Source organism: Acipenser ruthenus, chromosome 10 (assembly GCF_902713425.1).
Source record: "Acipenser ruthenus chromosome 10, fAciRut3.2 maternal haplotype, whole genome shotgun sequence".
In the NCBI taxonomy this organism is placed as follows: domain Eukaryota; kingdom Metazoa; phylum Chordata; class Actinopteri; order Acipenseriformes; family Acipenseridae; genus Acipenser; species Acipenser ruthenus.
In genome coordinates, this window is record NC_081198.1 from 2,809,729 (window position 1) to 2,828,773 (window position 19,045).

The 19,045-nt window shown below is 45.0% G+C and overlaps 3 protein-coding genes across 3 annotated transcripts; all 3 read right to left on the reverse strand.

The window, feature by feature from the left end:
- Positions 1-768: 768 nt before the first annotated feature.
- LOC117400949 (glutathione S-transferase 3, mitochondrial-like) lies at positions 769-4,880 on the reverse strand. The gene is made up of 6 exons (XM_034001313.3): positions 4,757-4,880; positions 2,688-2,815; positions 2,445-2,518; positions 2,296-2,353; positions 1,746-1,818; positions 769-1,551 (listed from the first exon to the last, which is right to left on the reverse strand). Exons 2-6 carry the CDS (start codon positions 2,802-2,804, stop codon positions 1,436-1,438), a joined length of 438 nt encoding a protein of 145 aa, XP_033857204.2. The 5' UTR covers positions 2,805-2,815; positions 4,757-4,880; the 3' UTR covers positions 769-1,435.
- A 5,439-nt stretch (positions 4,881-10,319) lies between these two features.
- LOC117400273 (leucine-rich repeat-containing protein 52-like) lies at positions 10,320-15,579 on the reverse strand. Its single transcript, XM_033999956.3, has 2 exons — positions 13,064-15,579; positions 10,320-11,583 (listed from the first exon to the last, which is right to left on the reverse strand). Exons 1-2 carry the CDS (start codon positions 13,713-13,715, stop codon positions 11,279-11,281), a joined length of 957 nt encoding a protein of 318 aa, XP_033855847.1. The 5' UTR covers positions 13,716-15,579; the 3' UTR covers positions 10,320-11,278.
- A 135-nt stretch (positions 15,580-15,714) lies between these two features.
- On the reverse strand, positions 15,715-16,924 carry LOC131738088 (RING finger protein 223-like). Its single transcript, XM_059031339.1, has one exon. It carries the CDS (start codon positions 16,500-16,502, stop codon positions 15,738-15,740), a length of 765 nt encoding a protein of 254 aa, XP_058887322.1. The 5' UTR covers positions 16,503-16,924; the 3' UTR covers positions 15,715-15,737.
- Between the last annotated feature and the right edge of the window lie 2,121 nt (positions 16,925-19,045).

The following is a 19,045-nucleotide window of genomic DNA, read 5'->3' on the forward strand; positions in this document are numbered from 1 at the left end:
ACTGATTTATACATTCCTTCATCAATGTAGACTTTAGGGCAGAGGGTGGAGGGTTTAGGTATGGGTGTGGAAAATGACTAACTATATACAGTGGCTGAGGGGTTTCATGGTACATAATGGAATGATACGTATTTCATAATATAGACAATAAAGCTATTAAATGTAAAACGTGTGCTGATGTTTTGTTTTCTACTATTACTTTAATGGTGGATAGTATGTACCACCCACTATTACCAACTGCAATAGAAGATACATTGAAGCTGTAACACATCAAATTCAAAGAACACAGCTTGATGTCATATTTAAGTTATTCAGCTAAACTGAAATTAAGCTAATACAACAGTAGCACATGCGTCTGGGGGGGGGGGAATAAAAAAATAAATAATACTTTCTACATTTCTGAAAGGAAAAAAAAAATAGTAAAGTACAATTTTGAACGTATGAATTCTAGTCCTTTCTAACCATTCAACAAATGTAATGACAAAATGTTGTGTGCAGCTGCCATTACCATTGAAACCACACTAGTTCACATGCAAGAAACTCTGCTCTAGCTGTACTGAAAAAAAGAACTTCAGGTTAAAGAGTAATTTTACATTCCAGCTGCTGGTCTGATACGTGAAGTGAGATGTGTGCAATCCCTGGAGGAGAGAACAGCACACTTCTCAAACCACAAGAGGCTGTGTGGAGGAGCAGCTTCTTTCCTAGTCTCTCCAGTCAGTTAGACCTGCATAGCCATTAACAGAACACAGAAAAACACAAGAAGCAAAAAACAGTAAGGATGCCACTTTAAACTGGCACAGGTTTCATTTTATAAAATTCGATTTTAATACAATAAAACTCCAGCACGAAAATCAGCCCCAACCTCACTGGCATTGTCACTCAACCCCCTCCCATTGGAGCGCTCCAACATGCCCAATTAGGGTACTTAAGAAATCAAACACACTTGTGGTGGTCAAGGGTAAGATAATTGAGATCAGGAATTCTATTCGTAGTGTATAAATCTTTGAGGACTTGGTGCTTGACTTTTGCATACAATCTGTTGCGTTTGTATTTTAATCTGGTTCATTTGCCTGACTGGCATCACTTTGCACATGTGCATTACAGGATTAGAGGGGTGTAGTAAAAATAGGGTGACCATTCCGTGCACTGCTTCAATACTGTACTAGCCATCTCAACTACATCAGGGTAATCCACTGCACATGTGCCAAACAATGAGACAAAACAGCAAGCAGATGAACCAGACAGAATTCGCTACAGCCAGGCACTAAACATACAGTTATAAGTCCGTCCACGCCGGAAAGCTCTGTGACAAGTTTAGCAAGGGAAGAGTAACATCTACCATGGAGATCTCCAATAATCAAAAAGCCTAGTCAGCAAGCGCCCCCGCCCCACCCCACGCACGCACGCAGGGCTCTGCCACCCACTGGCTGGCTGCTCAGTGACAGCAAGACGGCTGCCAGCCCAGGAGATTCTTTGCGAAGCACAGAGCCGTCCCCATGAGCCCCAAGAGAGCCACCGACGAGAAAGCGCCTCTCATCCTCTTCTTGGGATCTGCAGGCAAGGAACAGAGCAAGACCTGTTAGCATATCCCAGTAACTCGTGCAAATAAATACCTTGCACTGTCCGTGTTAAATGGACACATTACAGGAGTGATTTGTGAGGTTGCTGAACTGCATCCAGAGAAATGCGGAACAGCACTGCATTTTAGTTTATTACAGAAGTCACTTCAAACAGGGATCCCTCACCTCCACTGTAGTACCCGTAGGCATACACCTCTCTGCCGATCACCCAGGTCATCCCCAGAAAACTAGCCACTCGCTAAACAAACAAGAGGAGCAAGCGTTAAGGAAGCAGTGACAGATCGACCAAGAGGAACACAAGCCTTGCAAGAACATACCGGTACTGTAAAACTGTCTGTTTATCACTCAGTTATTTGCTTTATCTTCGTATCAACTCAGAATTCAGAAACAAGTGAAACAGCCCAGACAACCAGTTTGTAATCTGGGTTCTCAGTTGGTAGTGTCAATCAGGACATTGTTTAAAATGGAAAACATTCAAATCTCCCAGGCATGCACCAGCTGCAGAAGCAAATACTGTGTTATGTAGAACAATCACTGTACCAAATGATGTGTTGTCTATTGAAAAATTGTCATTTTAGAATCTTTCTTGGGCCATCTTGACTAAGATTAACATAACTTGTGAAGTCAACTTTGAAAAGCTCAATCGTCAATTCAGTTGTGATCACTCTTGTGAAAGGCGCTATATAAAAACCCATTGTATTGTATAGCTACTTACAGGATGCTGGATTCCTCCGATCGTCAGGAAGAACAGGAAAGGAGCATAGACCTCGAGCCTGGGGACAAAGCACAGTCACACACACAGATTCATGAGAAACTGAAACCTTGCAGTGCATGGTAAAGCAATGGGCTGTGCAGGATACATACGTGTTCTGGTGCGCTCGCTGAATGCAGTTGAAGATGTTGCTGTTCTCACCGTCCTCAAGGTACATCTTGGGGTACTGGAGTAAGAAAATGAAAAACATTAAAACCTTGGTTGACACTAGTAGTTTACACACCACTGGCCAGCAGTTTGAGCCACTCTAGTCATTAGTGGGATCTGCTCTTCAGATCTGAGGTTCATGAGGATTAACCTCTCCCCAGCCCCCTCTCCCAGGTGTGTTCACTCACCGGCACATTGTACTTCTTGCGCGCTTTGCCCACGTTCACGGCCAGGTGCATCACCATGATGAAGCTGGCCGTGCCAGTCAGCACCACGTAGCCATACTCTTTGGAGAGAACCACCATCGTTACAGCAACTGGGTAATACAGACACAGACAGACAGAGACAGAGACAGAGAGAGAGCGAGAGAGAGAGAGAGAATCTCTGAGTGAGCACGTGGTCATGGGTGGTTAGGTCAAATTGTGCAGAAAATGTCCCAAGCTTACATTACTGATTGTTGCATTAGTTAATTTCACTCCTATTTTAATTGAAGACTTAAACATTGACCCCGTAATATATATTAAACACACATACACTAGGAGAATAAAGGTGTTGTCGTTGGCTCTTGTTAGAGAGTGTTTACTTTGGGCTTGTCAAAAGGCAATGTTAAGCTGGGTCTACTCCTACCATAGATAATGTCTCTATTGAGCAACAACTTGCATGAAGTGTCAAGTTTCAAGCCAGCCAGGAATGCATGCAAGTCACTAGACTCATGCAATGACACCCATCCCTCCTCAGACAAGAGCAAATATGTAATACTGTTCATCATTGCAGTCATTTTAAATTCACTTATTTTAGTAAAAATGGAATGTCCTCACACACCTGCGGGCTGCATCAGTGCAAGAGACAGGACCAGATGACAGTTGCGAATGATGTGGGGAAAGACAAAGACAGAGAGCAGCAGAGAGTGGCAGGTTGTATGGAACAGTACTGAGCCATGTTAGTCACGGGGATCCTTCAGGGCTAACAATACTGTGGGCTCTCTATTATCTACTAGCCAAGCATGGCCTCCACTTGTTCATAACTTTTCTTAGGTTCTGATGCCAAAATAAGTAAATGTTTAAAAATAACACTTTTTTTTCTTCCTTCAAGTCTGTGCTAGTCCAGCTCTTCAAAACAGTATTTCTGGGTCAGACTGCTATAGACAGTGCTTCCACTTTAAAAAATGTAAATACCAAAACAGCAAGCTAAAGCTGCATACAAAACACTGCAAATCAGAGGGTGGAAGGAACACTCTTATCAGCAGCAGCAGTTTGATCCAGTCCTGCATGCACAGTGGCCTGATCAAACTGCAAAACAATGATAGTCTTATCTTGATACCTGTAAATAAACAAGCACACGGTAGAATCTCTGGACTTGTATTGTGATATGGGGTTGGGCTATTCCCCCCCCCCAGGGCACATTGGTAATGGAATAGCCCTTTTTGCAAGAGAATGGAACTTTCAAAAAGATCCACGTGAGGCACTCCACCTCCCTAATATAATTATCAGATGCACACCAGACCTTTTTATTCTTAATTTGCTGTTAAGATACTTATCAAGTTTGTGAGAAACAGTGAGGCGATGGAATGCATTGGATAAGGCTAGTTGAGCAGCTTTTCTGTTCATGCTAGTGACAAAATGTCAGCCTGCCGCATTCTCTCCATTAGGGGTTTGTGCTCGGCTGATTTGAATCTCAAACTCAGTATCTGAACTCTCGGCTGGCCGGTATGCAACCTATCCATAAACACTTATCTTTCTCATCGCAGTCTTTACACCGTACGCATGGGAGCAACCTTCCGGACTGAAAGCGGCCCAGAGTGCACAGCGCTGGACAATTATTACAACATAGTAATCAAAGTTATATTCACCCAGGTAAAGACAAATACACCAGAGCGCTATAAAAACAAGCGCTAAATAGAATTAGAGTCAAAACAATACCAATGAAAATACACTACTGTACTTCGCTAAACCAAATATTGTGAAAAAGTAGAAGCTACCATTTGTTTGTTTATTTGTCCCCACAGTAATAACTGGAAAACATCCGAAGACGACATATAAACTTTGTCCTCAATTTATTTTTTCTGCTGTAACCTGTCTATAATAGTGATACCCCAAGGTCAATACTACATATCACACTAGTAGTATAAATGGTGACGCTTTAAAAAAAATCGACCAACAGACAAGTCTGCGCCCCTATTAAACCCCAAGAACTTTTATCGTTATTCATTTAAATACGTATTTATTAACAGAAAAATACCTTCCATTTCCGCACTCACCTGTTTCTTATTTCTGTATCTTAAAAGCAGAGCAACGATTTGAGTTAGAGGAGGCGCCTTAGTCGTGTTTTTTTATAGTGACGTCTGTAAAGTCCGTACAGGGGCGTGTCCACGTCACAAAGACGCGGGGGCGTGTCACTGCATTGCAGGAGCGGACATCATTGCAAGCAGTATTTCACTTAATTGCAGCGAACATTCTTTTTAACAATAGTAACTCAATCTTCAAACAAATCAGGCAATCTGTCTGCATTGCATCAACCAATTGAGGTGTAATCCCAGGGTAACCAGGGATAGGCATTCTACATGCATTTATTTTGTTTTAATATGATGTTCTAAATATAAAGTGAAGTCATATAATTGCATATTAGGACCTATTTTTTTCTCCTTACAATCACCCACTTTCATGGTACATACTATTAGCGCAGGAATAAATTGGCGTAAATGTTGCATTGAAAATAACCCCAAACCCCGAACAGCAGTGTTCATGTAAATGAACTGATCCTTGATGACTGGGTCATTTCAGGAGACACATTGTTGTATGGTCGACAGCACCCCTGAAACCATCTCACAGACCACCAGCGGCCCCAAATCCTATATTTATCCAAATGGAAAATTTGATAATATTACTATAGTACTGCAGTATAGTACTGATAACCAATTCATATTGTGGGTTTATTACAACAATATTGTACCTTGATTTATAAAATTAATGGTACTGGCAGTTAGTGTCCTGGTAAGGCATATTGAATTCCCGGGATATATTCCTCAAAACCGGGACGATTCAGGGAAAACAGGGACAGGTGTCAACTCTAGATCCAATCCAGGATCCTAAGCCTTAGGCTGGTTGGAAATGAATTCATGAATGCCCTTCCCTGGATGGGACAAGATCCTGAACTTTGTTCCAGTCCATTGTTTTGTTTGTTTTAAATGTTGTGACTTAACAATACAAAGCAACAAAAAATGGTTTTAAATAATGTGTGTAATGTATATACAGTGCCTTGCGAAAGTATTCGGCCCCCTTGAACTTTGCGACCTTTTGCCACATTTCAGGCTTCAAACATAAAGATATGAAACTGTAATTTTTTGTGAAGAATCAACAACAAGTGGGACACAATCATGAAGTGGAACGAAATTTATTGGATATTTCAAACTTTTTTAACAAATAAAAAACTGAAAAATTGGGCGTGCAAAATTATTCAGCCCCCTTAAGTTAATACTTTGTAGCGCCACCTTTTGCTGCAATTACAGCTGTAAGTCGCTTGGGGTATGTCTCTCTCAGTTTTGCACATCGAGAGACTGAAATTTTTGCCCATTCCTCCTTGCAAAACAGCTCGAGCTCAGTGAGGTTGGATGGAGAGCATTTGTGAACAGCAGTTTTCAGTTCTTTCCACAGATTCTCGATTGGATTCAGGTCTGGACTTTGACTTGGCCATTCTAACACCTGGATATGTTTATTTGTGAACCATTCCATTGTAGATTTTGCTTTATGTTTTGGATCATTGTCTTGTTGGAAGACAAATCTCCGTCAGAGTCTCAGGTCTTTTGCAGACTCCATCAGGTTTTCTTCCAGAATGGTCCTGTATTTGGCTCCATCCATCTTCCCATCAATTTTAACCATCTTCCCTGTCCCTGCTGAAGAAAAGCAGGCCCAAACCATGATGCTGCCACCACCATGTTTGACAGTGGGGATGGTGTGTTCAGGGTGATGAGCTGTGTTGCTTTTACGCCAAACATAACGTTTTGCATTGTTGCCAAAAAGTTCGATTTTGGTTTCATCTGACCAGAGCACCTTCTTCCACATGTTTGGTGTGTCTCCCAGGTGGCTTGTGGCAAACTGTAAACAACACTTTTTATGGATATCTTTAAGAAATGGCTTTCTTCTTGCCACTCTTCCATAAAGGCCAGATTTGTGCAGTATACGACTGATTGTTGTCCTATGGACAGAGTCTCCCACCTCAGCTGTAGATCTCTGCAGTTCATCCAGAGTGATCATGGGCCTCTTGGCTGCATCTCTGATCAGTCTTCTCCTTGTATGAACTAAAAGTTTAGAGGGACGGCCAGGTCTTGGTAGATTTGCAGTGGTCTGATACTCCTTCCATTTCAATTTCGCTTGCACAGTGCTCCTTGGGATGTTTAAAGCTTGGGAAATCTTTTTGTATAACAAATCCGGCTTTAAACTTCTCCACAACAGTATCTCGGACCTGCCTGGTGTGTTCCTTGTTCTTCATGATGCTCTCTGCGCTTTAAATGGACCTCTGAGACTATCACAGTGCAGGTGCATTTATACGGAGACTTGATTACACACAGGTGGATTCTATTTATCATCATTAGTCATTTAGGTCAACATTGGATCATTCAGAGATCCTCACTGAACTTCTGGAGAGAGTTTGCTGCAGTGAAAGTAAAGGGGCTGAATAATTTTGCACGCCCAATTTTTCAGTTTTTTATTTGTTAAAAAAGTTTGAAATATCCAATAAATTTCGTTCCACTTCATGATTGTGTCCCACTTGTTGTTGATTCTTCACAAAAAATTACAGTTTCATATCTTTATGTTTGAAGCCTGAAATGTGGCAAAAGGTCGCAAAGTTCAAGGGGGCCGAATACTTTCGCAAGGCACTGTATGTGGCTGTGTGGTCCAGTGGTTAAAGAAACAGGCTTATAACCGGAAGATCCCTGGTTCAAATCCCACCTGAGCCACTGACTCATTGTGTGACCCTGAGCAAGTCACTTAACCTCCTTGTGCTGCGTCTTTCGGGTGAGACGTAATTGTAAGTGACTCTGCAGCTGATGCATAGTTCACACACCCTAGTGTCTGTAAGTCGCCTTGGATAAAGGCGTCTGCTAAATAAACAAATAATAATATGTTTTAGTCCTTCATAATAATTTTCTAACTTCTAAGACATGGGCGGGCCCTACAAAACTGTTTAAGAATGCTTGGTTTTTAAGGCCTGTTTTAATTAATTTAATTAAACTGAGTTTGCAGATTTCTTTTCAGCTGTTATCCAGGGTTTCTCTGTTTGTTCACATTTTTCATAGCTCTGTTTAACCTCAGAGAATGTTTCTAAACTCTATTTAAACAGTCCTTAAATACATTGCATGAGTTCTATTCACAAAACGTTAAGGACAGGTTTGAGGAATGAAAAAGGGGACTGTTTTTATAAATATTCTGTTCTGTTAAACAGTGCTGGGAAAATGAAAGTAAACTGATAAAACCTCTCTAAAACAGTTCAAAAAGGTTTAACGAAATGCAATATTTTAAAAATATATTCCTTAAAATAGACCTTAAAGTTTGGTGAATGGGGCCTTTTAATTCTTTGCTAAATGTCTATTGATGTTCCCAACATGCCTTTAATAAATATTACCCCGCCCCCCCTTTTTTAAATCCCTTATCATACAGCTAGTGTCAAAATACTGTTTAAAAGTGGTTATTTCAGACATAAGATTTAGAAATATAAATATAATTCATTCATTTTACATCTGTGGGGCAGATTTCAGATTTGTTTGCCCAGCAAGTTGGCTTAGCAAACTACTATCAACAGCAAGTGCTTTCTCTGTCAGCCTCTACTGCTGTTTCTCCACTTAGATCGTGATTGACCTTGCAGTGCTTACCTATGCCTACCATACAAGCAAAACTGTTCCTTTCTTGACCACTGGGGGGAGGTATGCATCTAAAAGCTGAATTTCTGAAATGTGCTTTCTCAACTCAAGCAGCTTTTTACTTGGCACACACTCAGCACTGTGAGGTTGTAAGTGTCTGAGTATAATACCAGCGGCGCAGCTCTAGCTCGATCTTGTTATCAAAGCTGTGAAAGATGCACGAAGGGGAGCCTGCAGTGCTGTGCTTGAGTAGCCTCGATGAATTAGATGCCCTTCTCTATAATGCATGTGCCCTTGTTTTAAGCAGGATACCTGTGTTTGCATGTGGGGAATCTCTCTGCACAGTGCATGGAGAGGCTGATCCCGGCTCAGGTTGCACTTTTGTCTTTCATAAGCCCGGTTAGTGTGTGCTTCCCACAGGTTCTCTGCAGCGTCTGGGCTGTCGCTGGGCTGGGCTCCCCCACTGCTCCTCTCAGGGCTGTGGAGGAGGGAGGGGCAGTCTGAGTCTGGGTCTGGTCTGTCGCTGGGCTGGGCTCCCCCACCACTCCTCTCAGGGCTGTGGAGGAGGGAGGGGCAGTCTGAATCTGGGTCTGGTCTGTCGCTGGGCTGGGCTCCCCCACCACTCCTCTCAGGGCTGTGGAGGAGGGAGGGGCAGTCTGAATCTGGGTCTGGTCTGTCGCTGGGCTGGGCTCCCCCACCACTCCTCTCAGGGCTGTGGAGGAGGGAGGGGCAGTCTGAGTCTGAGTCTGGGTCTGGGTCGGGGTCGAGTACCTTGGTTGTTCAGACTAGGTCTAGTCCAAACAAAAGCATTGCATTAGCTGAAGACTCTAGGCTTATACTCCTCTTTTAAATCAGAGAAATTAAAGACAAACATCCTGCTATAAAACCAAAACACACACAGCTTGTCCTGTCTTGTGACATCTCTCATAGCTTCCAAAGATTGTGTTTAAAAAGTAAAAGGTAAAAGCCCCCCACCCCATCACAGCCACAGCTTTAACTTTGAAGCCACAGCCCTGGAAATAATGTTTGTGTCCTCCAGTTTAACGCCCTTTCCTTGTCTCCAGCAGCGTACGCCCCCCAGCCTTTGTGCACTGGCAGGTTCGTCTGGATGAAACTAGCTGCTGCACCCCATCAAAAATCTGTTCTAAATAAGACAAGAACAAAATGACTTTGTCTGATTGGTTCCAGAGATTAAGGGGTTAATGAAGTCTCTTATGTTACAAAATAAAGTTGTACAGGCATGTTAAAGTTGTATGTTCCATGGCAATAAAAGGCAATTGATGGTAAAACTGCCAATTAAGCTCAGTGCAGGGTAAGCATTCTGCAGGGTTTCGCTGCTCTGCTCTGCTGCTGTTTTGAGTTTCACAGAGAAACCCAATCAGGATCCTCATTCTGCTAATGGAGGGCGAGTCTCTGCCCTGGTGCTCTCCCACCCCACAGCGAAACGATAATCCTGAGAGCCTCAACATTAAAAAAACAATTCCTCCCAGTTACCCCACACAAGGCCTGCTGCAGTATTAACCACCCTCATAGAGTTTCTCCCCTGTTAATATTAATGGTCCGCCCCGAGGGGCTGTGGTGGCTCCGAGGGCCACATGGTGGCTAAGCGAGGCCGGTGCTCAGGTTTCAGTCCAGCGAGACCGCAAGGCCTCTACCTGAACCGCTTGCACCCCGGCGACAGGCAGCAGGGGGGGGGGGGGGGGGTAATATGAAATCTGACACACAGAGGACCTCTCCAGCTCAGCACACTATTCTGGGAAGAATAGAATGCCTGCCTGCATTCACCAGTGTAAAATGTTACCATAGTTAAAGCATAGCAAAGTGTACTAAAGAAGAGTAAAAGCATTATAAAGCATACTGTAGGTAAGCATTGTAAAGCCCAGAGGGGTATGGTAAAGAATATGAAGAAACATTACAAACCAGGGTAACCCATTGTAAATGCATCGTATAACCATGGGAAAAGCATGAGAAAACTGCAAATTTACTGCGGTAAACTTTTATAAGGGCACAAATTAACAACACACATCAGAGCGGTCGATAAGAAAGGATTAGTGAAATAAAACCTGAAAAGTGATGGTAACAGGTGACAATAGCACAGTTATTGATGGTAAATGATTGAAAGGATCCTAAGCCCAATACACAGGTAATAAGGGTTCCATCAGCCCTGATCCTGAGGGAAACCTAACCCAAGAAAGAGCAGTGAGCAACAGCACTTCAGACTGATTCTGCTCACATTTATTAAGAAATGTACAAAGTTGGCATGTAGTAAAATTTTATACACCAATTAATTAAACAACTACATTGTTTTACTGGGCTTTTAATGAAGGGAAGCACCTGAGAGTGCAGAGCAAGGTGCAGAGTGCGGCTGGGCCAGAAACAAGCCTGTCAGATCAACTGTCTTACCTATCATGACTGAAATTGAAACTGACATGCAGCTTTTATTGCATTTGATTTTGTGCCACCGATTGTACAGGAAGTAGGAAGTGGAGCTGTCTGGGAGAACCCTGCAAATCCTATTGGGGTGAGCTGTTCCTTTTTAATCTCAATGCCACTAGTTCTATACTTTATGCACACTCTTACCCCTTTGATGGTACCTCCCACACCCTCTATGTGAGATGGAGTGGCCCAACCCATGATTGGTCCTGCGTATCTCAGTGCGCAATGGGAAATGAACAGGGGGTGTATACATCACCCCTCCTCTCTGCACATCGAGGTATAAGTGCATCAGTCAAGCTCTGGGAGTGTGACATAGCAGCTCCTATACAGGACACCCACTTCCCCTGCCTAGTGCAACACTTTCCTTTTCATAATGACGAATGTGTGAAGAGACTCTCCCTGTGTCTCAAGAGTCCCCTCCTGAGTCAATAAATGAATGTTATTACATGTTCTGATAGTCCTCGGGGGGGGGGGGAGGGGGAGCCCCACTCAGACCTGCTGGATGGGTTTGTTGAGGTCCCCGTTACCCTGCTCCTCCCCGCCGGACCCCTCCTCATCATCCCCCTCCTCGTTCTCCTGCTTGTTCTCCCAGCGCTCATACAGCAACATGACCACGCCCATCACCCAGGCCGACACCGTGCCCCCGGAGAAGATGAGGAAGCCCACAGTGAGCAGGAACAGGTAGTCCCAGCTGTCCAGGCCCTGGTGGCAATCGACCCGCAGCTTCAACCCCAGCTCTGAGAGCCGCATCCCGCTCAGCGGAGCCGGCCCCCGGCACAGCGTGCTCTCGTCGTCTGGAACACACCGGAAACAACAGGACAAGAGGGAAGACAGACATGCATAGAAAACTCCATACAACCCTTGATACCCTCCCCACCCCCCCAGTGGCAGCAAGGGCAGCTAGGGCTCATCTCTTGACACATGGCTCCCTCAGTGTTTTCTCAGTATGTGATTCAGCCTTCTTTCCTCAAGGGCTGCAATTACCAACCCCATGAATTTTTAACTCCGGGCATCTCAAATTGTTCCATCACCACATTCCTCTACATAATGCTTTCTCTAGGCATCGAAGCCATCGGCTTTCCAGGGAGAGTATAGAGGTGCCCTGCTCACTGGACCAGCCTGCAGACCCTCAGTGTGAGACCTCAAGGACATAGACTCATGAAAGCAACGTGTGGAGAGTGTCTGTATCTCATCCCAGTTGGCGCTCAGTGTGTAGAGCCATGCATGCAGGAAACTTTATCCTGTCACCACAGGCACTGTAGATTACTATAGACAACCATCCTGGCTCGATCTTTTTGAAATAAAAGATGCTATACTTCTTATCAGAGGACTGCTTTTTTTTTTTTTTTTTAAAGGCTGACTTACTGTTTTAAATCCTATAGCAGTGCTGTATATATCCTTGCATGGGTGGACTCAATTAAAGCAATGAAATGAAAGCAGACTTTTGAATCACTTTCACAAGTACAAACTGTGCAATAACCAAAGTCTCTATTTGAATCCAGCCCTACCCTGAATTAGCTCCAGTGCCCCGCATTATTGTCCCTTGCTGTTTTGCAGTTCATTCCTAATGATTTTTCTCAACCTTCAATGATAAACACCTTTGAATATTCAACACAATCAAGCGCATCCCTCAATTCAGATGTTCTCTGCACTGGAGAGAGTGTCCCTTTCTGAGGACATGCTTAGTCACAGTTTCATTCAAGAAGGTAGACAGGACACGTGTGAAAGGGACCCTCTATGTCTGTCTCAGAGAGCTTTGGGGTGTCTCTGGTAGACGTGGATCAGCACTGAGGAGAGGGCAGCTCTCTTACAGTGCCTTCAAATATTTATTATAGTAAAGAAACTCACCAAACTAAGAGTACACAACTCAGGAGATTAGATTATGGAGGTTTGCTGCAGTTATTACAACGTATACATAAAACCACTAACATGTCCACAGTTAGCATAGTTACCCACACGCTTCTGTGCAACATTTATTATTCAGAAATATGCATTTTGGCATTTCCCCCATAGACGTGTACAATTACCGTTTAGTGTTTTTCTCTGACGTGTTGCAGAGGTCAACGCATTGAATAAGGTAAAAGTATCCTTAAGTGATGTACCGGACCTAAACTGAATATTTTAGGCGTTTATAGAACAGACCGCATGTCTAAAATATAATATGACTGAGACACAAAGCTGAAACACATCTGGTCTGGTCTGATAGGCCTATACAGTGCTTCCGTGTAATAATCTGTGATAAATGACTGCACGTCTAAATGTTCAGGCGCTCACCTTGGAATTTGTAGTCTTCTACCTGCATCCACAGGCACAGGTCCTCGTTAGAGCATCCGCACTCCCATGGGTTCCCGCTGACGCCGATCGACCTGAGGGCGGGCAGGGTGATCAGGGTCGAGATGTTCAGCAGGGTCAGGTTATTCCTGCTTATGTCCAGCACCTGCAGAGCCGAGTTCTCCGCGAAGGCGTCCACGTGCATCTGGTCCAGCCCGGGGTTATCCGTCAGCCGGAGGACCACCAAGCTCGCCAGGGCGACGAACATCCGGTCGTCCACTTGCACCAGCTTGTTAAAAGAGAGGTCCAAGTAGGCGAGCTTCTTCAGGTTGATGAAAGTCGTCTTGGAGAGGTGGTACAGCGAGTTATTACTGCAGTCCAGGTATACTAAGTCGGACAGGTAATTTAGCTGCACCGTCGGCAGCTCCGTGATCTTGTTGTCCGAGAGAAGCAGCTGCCTTGTGGCCAGGGGTAAGTCCAGGGGCACCTCGGCCAGCCCTTGTCCGGAGCAGTGGACCACTAGCTGGTCGTTACAGATGCAGCTGACCGGGCACCAGCCAGTCATCGCCGCAGCCAACGCCACCAGCACGGTGAAGATGACAAGGCAATTCCGCAGCAAGGTGTGCGCGCCGGGTACTGGAATAGGAAGAAGCATGATGATACTTCATTAACCCCAGCAGCAGGGCAATGGAGATGCACTGCCCCGCATACTTGTTCTTCATTGAACTTCAAAGCAGGAGTTCAGTATCGAAAAATACGACAGTATGATGATGACAAGTTGAAACAAAATGGTCCGATCAGATACTCGCGTCTCTTCTTTTACGTGGCTTCCCGGTTTTCTGTTCTTTTCATATTTATATTTGCAGTTTGAAGGATATTGATGTCCTATGGCCTGGAATCTGCAGTCGCTGCAGCCGGGGAGAGTGTAACTGATCGAGAAGGAGTTAAGGCGCAGCGCTCTCTCTCTCTCTCTCTCTCTCTCTCTCTCTGAGAGAGCGAGAGTCTAGATGGGTGTTATGTCTTTGTGTGTGTGTGAACGAGAGAGAGAGAGATAATAATATACCTGCCGGCAAATGTGTCAGCAGAATGAAAGTGAGGAAGTGACAGGGGATCAGGTGTATTTATGCCACCTTGGAAAAACGCATAGCTACTGTATCAGTTTTGACACAGGGTATAGGATGTTCAACTCTAACTGTGTGCCCAGCTCATTTATTTAAAGCCTATAAACATTTCGTGTAAGTGTCAGTGTCAGTGTCAGTGTTGTGCCGGTGTTTCTCTCTAGTAGTTTGGACGAAGAAACCATTCTGCAGAGTACCGATATAATAATGCAGTAAAAGCATTCAATTGTAGCTTATTGCAAAGTAGCATAGGGATAGAGACAGTGGAGTTTTTCTTTTGCACAAGAAAGCTCAATTGCAACATCAAAAACAACAACAAAAAACGTAAAAGAATTACAAAGGGTGGGAATAAGACTCTCATTGCATAACAGTTTGTCGCAGTCCATGTTTTACAATTAGCCTAATACCACGCACCTGAGCTTGTTAGCTGTACTGCAATGCACAATACTTTTAATAATTGAATGACGACTCGACTCTATTCAATTTGCAACTTGTGAAATGCACTTAAAAAGGAAACCATATACAATCACAAACTATATTGCTATGTTTCTTTCACGCACAGAAGGCTTCTTAATGACGATGCCGAACGACTGCCCTTAGATGTATCTTTCCATTCTGAATGCATATCAAGTAACTTATTAACCAGTCCTGTTTCACTGTGCGCTAAACTCCATCGTTTGATTATCATGTACTGTGACAGCTGTTACGGTATCCAGGGTCCCTGCTTATGCACAATGCGAACCAAACAGAAAACACCTTCATTCCATCTGGGCAAAGTCGGCACTTCCAGAGCAAGACTTTGTTGCAACAGTGCTCTTATTAATGGTATGAAATATAAACTTGTCCAGTCATACCTAATGGACGGGACTTCAGGATCGGGTTTGCCTATAGCACATACCCGGCCTGCAGCCAATAATATACGGGTGTCAGAAATCAGCCATCATACAGTACGACACATTTGAATTAGTTCAAAAGCGAGTCAACCAATGCTAACATTTCCCCTATTAAGACTGTATGGGACACCCTTTATAATATATCATTTGTTTTACTCTCCTTTGCAGTATTAGTAAGTACTGGTATAGATGTATTAAATTGCGGGTTATGCCTTTAAGAATTGCGTATTCATTTAGTTTTGGAATTAGTTATGTAAAGTCATTTCACACAATTTCTTCACGTACTTTGAATGTTTATGGTCAGTTTGATTTGGCGGAGCACTGCAATGTATTTTTTTTTTGCAGTTACTCGTTTGCACGATTGATGAAGTGAATCCAGTTTCTTTAATCGATTCAATAATGAATCGAGTGTGTAGTCAACTGAGCGGGTTACGGTACCAGCCAGTCAGTGCATAAGTTCCATAGTAATAATTAATGAAAAAACCGAACTGGTTCAATTATGTGTTTAGCACACGCTTGGAGCTCTTTGCTCATCCTTGATGAGCTCCACTGTGAAATGCACAAGTGAACTTGCTAAAGAGTATCCTAGGCAAGTTCATCGCAGTCTCCACTATAGCCCCGGGCAGGGGTATGTGCATCCCTTGCGGGGTATGAAAAGCAGCTCCACTATAGCAGCACACAGGAAGCTGTGTACCTGCAGCACGGGCTCTCCGCGGTGTCCTGGGAATCTCCCCGTGCACCTGGCTCCGGTCTGGTAATGTTCCCAGGAGCGTCGATGCGTGCGGGGTCCAGTCCTGGAGAGGAAGGGGGCAGGATGTGATCCCAGACGCCTAGGAGTGGCGGCGGGGCGCGGCTCTGCAAGAACACAGCTGATTGTCCGCTGCAGGCGGGGCAGTAGAGGAAGCGGACCCAGCGGCCGGGGGAGGAGGAGAGGAGGCGAGTCAGGCAGCCCTCGCAGAGCGTGTGGGTGCAGTCCAGTGTGCGCGGCCAGCCGGGGGTGAGGTGGAGGTGCTGGGAGCAGAGGGGGCAGCGCAGATCTGGAGAGTTCTGGACCCCTACAGCGAGGCTCAGACCTGAAACCAGGAGGGGCGGGCTTGGGATCTCTCCAGGGCTGGGGCTGGGATCTGAGGACAGTGTCCCTCCCTCCTCTTCCACCTCCTCCTCCATAGGCTGTAGTCTCACTGGTCCCCCCCACAGGTGCCCGGCGGTCTTTCTGATCAAGGTGCTGTGTGTCCAGGAGAGGCTCCGGCACAGGGGACAGCGAACTCGCCCCCCCGGCGCCAAGCTCGGGTGCAGCAGACACTCGTGACAGAATGTGTGCTGGCAGGGCAGGGTGCAGGGCAGGCAGCAATGCTGGTCAAACTCTCTGAAGCACACAGGGCAGGTGTGGGGCTCCCTCCTCACTGCACTGCCCGGCCGCACAGCCTCCATGGTGCCTGAGCTCCACTACACTCCCAGAGACTGCAGCTGGGCAGTTGGGGTGGACCTGCTGCTGCTGTAATAACTATGGACGTGTGAAATGACTGCCCTGCCCAAGAATTTGCCCTGAGATGGGGTGGGTTTCACATACTGTCGCAAAAAGTTCCACGCCCCAGTGAAACAGTGAGGGGAATGCAGCCAGACAGTGCCATATAAAATATAAAGTAAAACATGCATATTTAGAGCAAGGAGTGCATGAATGGTTTGGATTACATTTCATCAGAATAGTCTAGTAATGCTCGTCAACCAATAAGGTTAGTCCTTGAGTCAATGAAGCATATAGGGTTGAAAAGAGCAGATCAACTCCTTTGGATCAGGGAGTGGAGTCTGGGGAGGACCCTGATCCGGCACTGCGGTACTCTCTCTTAGTCAGTTATACGGTCGTCTTTCCATCAGGGTCTCAATCAGTTCATTATTTAATGATGCCAATAAAACCTGGCTGACTCCGGACATTGAGTACAAGATGTGTGCACCCCTGGTCTATACTGGTGGCATTGCAATAACATTATGATTGATCTGGAGTATCCTTCAGTAAGAGGTGGAGGGGAGGTCACCAAGGTACTTTTCTGTTATGAAAACACAGCACTATCACATGTAGCCATGCAGGAAATCAGGATCATAGAACTGCACTGTAAAGAACCAACCCATAAGCATGTAGGCCTGGTTCCAGCCCTAACAGAGCGAGGGGGAGATTGTTAGGAGGGTCCAACTAAAAAAACTAGGACAGTTTAGAACTACTTCTCTATGATGTTTGCAATGCAAGATATTCCGGAACTACACAGTGGGCATGGTGTGGAATTCACCAGCAGAGGGCACAGTGATATCAGGATTCAAACTGAAGTAGCCACTCCAGCAGCAAGGACAGATCAGGCCAGAATGATGTGACTGAGTCCTTATGAGACAACGCAGCGTGCCCCAGATGAGAACACCCCCATCATCTACACCTGAGTCTGAGTGCACAAGGAATAAGTCCTTCTGCAACTGATTGTACTGAATCTGAAAAAAAAAAATCCTGAGTTTACCTGATTCAGAGGAATCAGTGTTTCTGAACCTGTGCGGCTCTATGTACAGCAGTGGCTCTATGTAGGTTAGAGTAACCTGAGCCTCAGGTGGCACTGCAGTCTGCATCATGGTGCAGACAAGACTGATTACCAGCCTATTGTGCTCCCCCACAGCCTACAGTAGCAGGTCTGCATTCAGCAGGGGTGGGTTACAGACATGGTCACTGTGCCAGCTGCTGTTTTCCTTTCTGTAACTATGGCGATGCCTCTATCCAGAGGTTACGATGGCTTTTAGTTTTCATGAATAAATGATATCTCCCTGACTGGGTTTATGGGGATCCAGAGATTGACAGCTGCTCTGAGACTCCAAGGACACTGGCTTTGTTTGGATGAGGAATGAGCTGCAGCCCAATTAGTATGGATAGAATGAAACACCTGCTAAGTGAAGCGACTTTGACTTCAGGCGTCCTCACAGATTGTGTGTGTGTGTTGTGGGCTTGTTTATAGTGCTTACAGCCCCGAGGTCTTTCTTGAAGAAAGAGAGGCAGGGAGTGTGTTACTGGAGAGGTTCCATTGTGAGGAGCAGAGGTCAGTGGAGAACGAGATGAGCTTCTTAAAGAAAGAGGCAGGGAGTGTGTTACTGGAGAGGTTCCATTGTGAGGAGCAGAGGTCAGTGGAGAACGAGATGAGCTTCTTAAAGAAAGAGGTAGGGAGTGTGTTACTGGAGAGGTTCCATTGTGAGGAGCAGAGGTCAGTGGAGAATGAGATGAGCTTCTTAAAGAAAGAGAGGCAGGGAGTGTGTACAGTAGTAAGAGTGCTTGTTTGGAAAAAAACAAGTCAGAAAATATCATCTAACAGGGCTGCTGTCAATGTAGCAGTTTGTACCTTGTTAGCCGATATGCTGTTGTTAAAGATAGCCATGATAAAGCATGGCAGGAAATGTATTGCCTTTGCAGATTACCTTTTGAATAAAACACAATGTATTGTGTGTGTTAAGAAGGTGAATGCTGTGCAGATTGTGAGGTGCATCCTGTATATACGGGCAGTGTGTGGTTTGGAAGGTGAATGTCATGCAGATTGTGAGGTGCATCCTGTTATATGGGCAGTGTGTGGTTTGGAAGGTGAATGTCGTGCAGATTGTGAGGTCCATCCTGTATATACGGGCAGTGTGTGGTTTGGAAGGTGAATGCTGTGCAGATTGTGAGGTGCATCCTGTATATATGGGCAGTGTGTGGTTTGGAAGGTGAATGTCATGCAGATTGTGAGGTGCATCCTGTATATACGGGCAGTGTGTGGTTTGGAAGGTGAATGCTGTGCAGATTGTGAGGTCCATCCTGTATATATGGGCAGTGTGTGGTTTGGAAGGTGAATGTCGTGCAGATTGTGAGGTCCATCCTGTATATACGGGCAGTGTGTGGTTTGGAAGGTGAATGCTGTGCAGATTGTGAGGTGCATCCTGTATATACGGGCAGTGTGTGGTTTGGAAGGTGAATG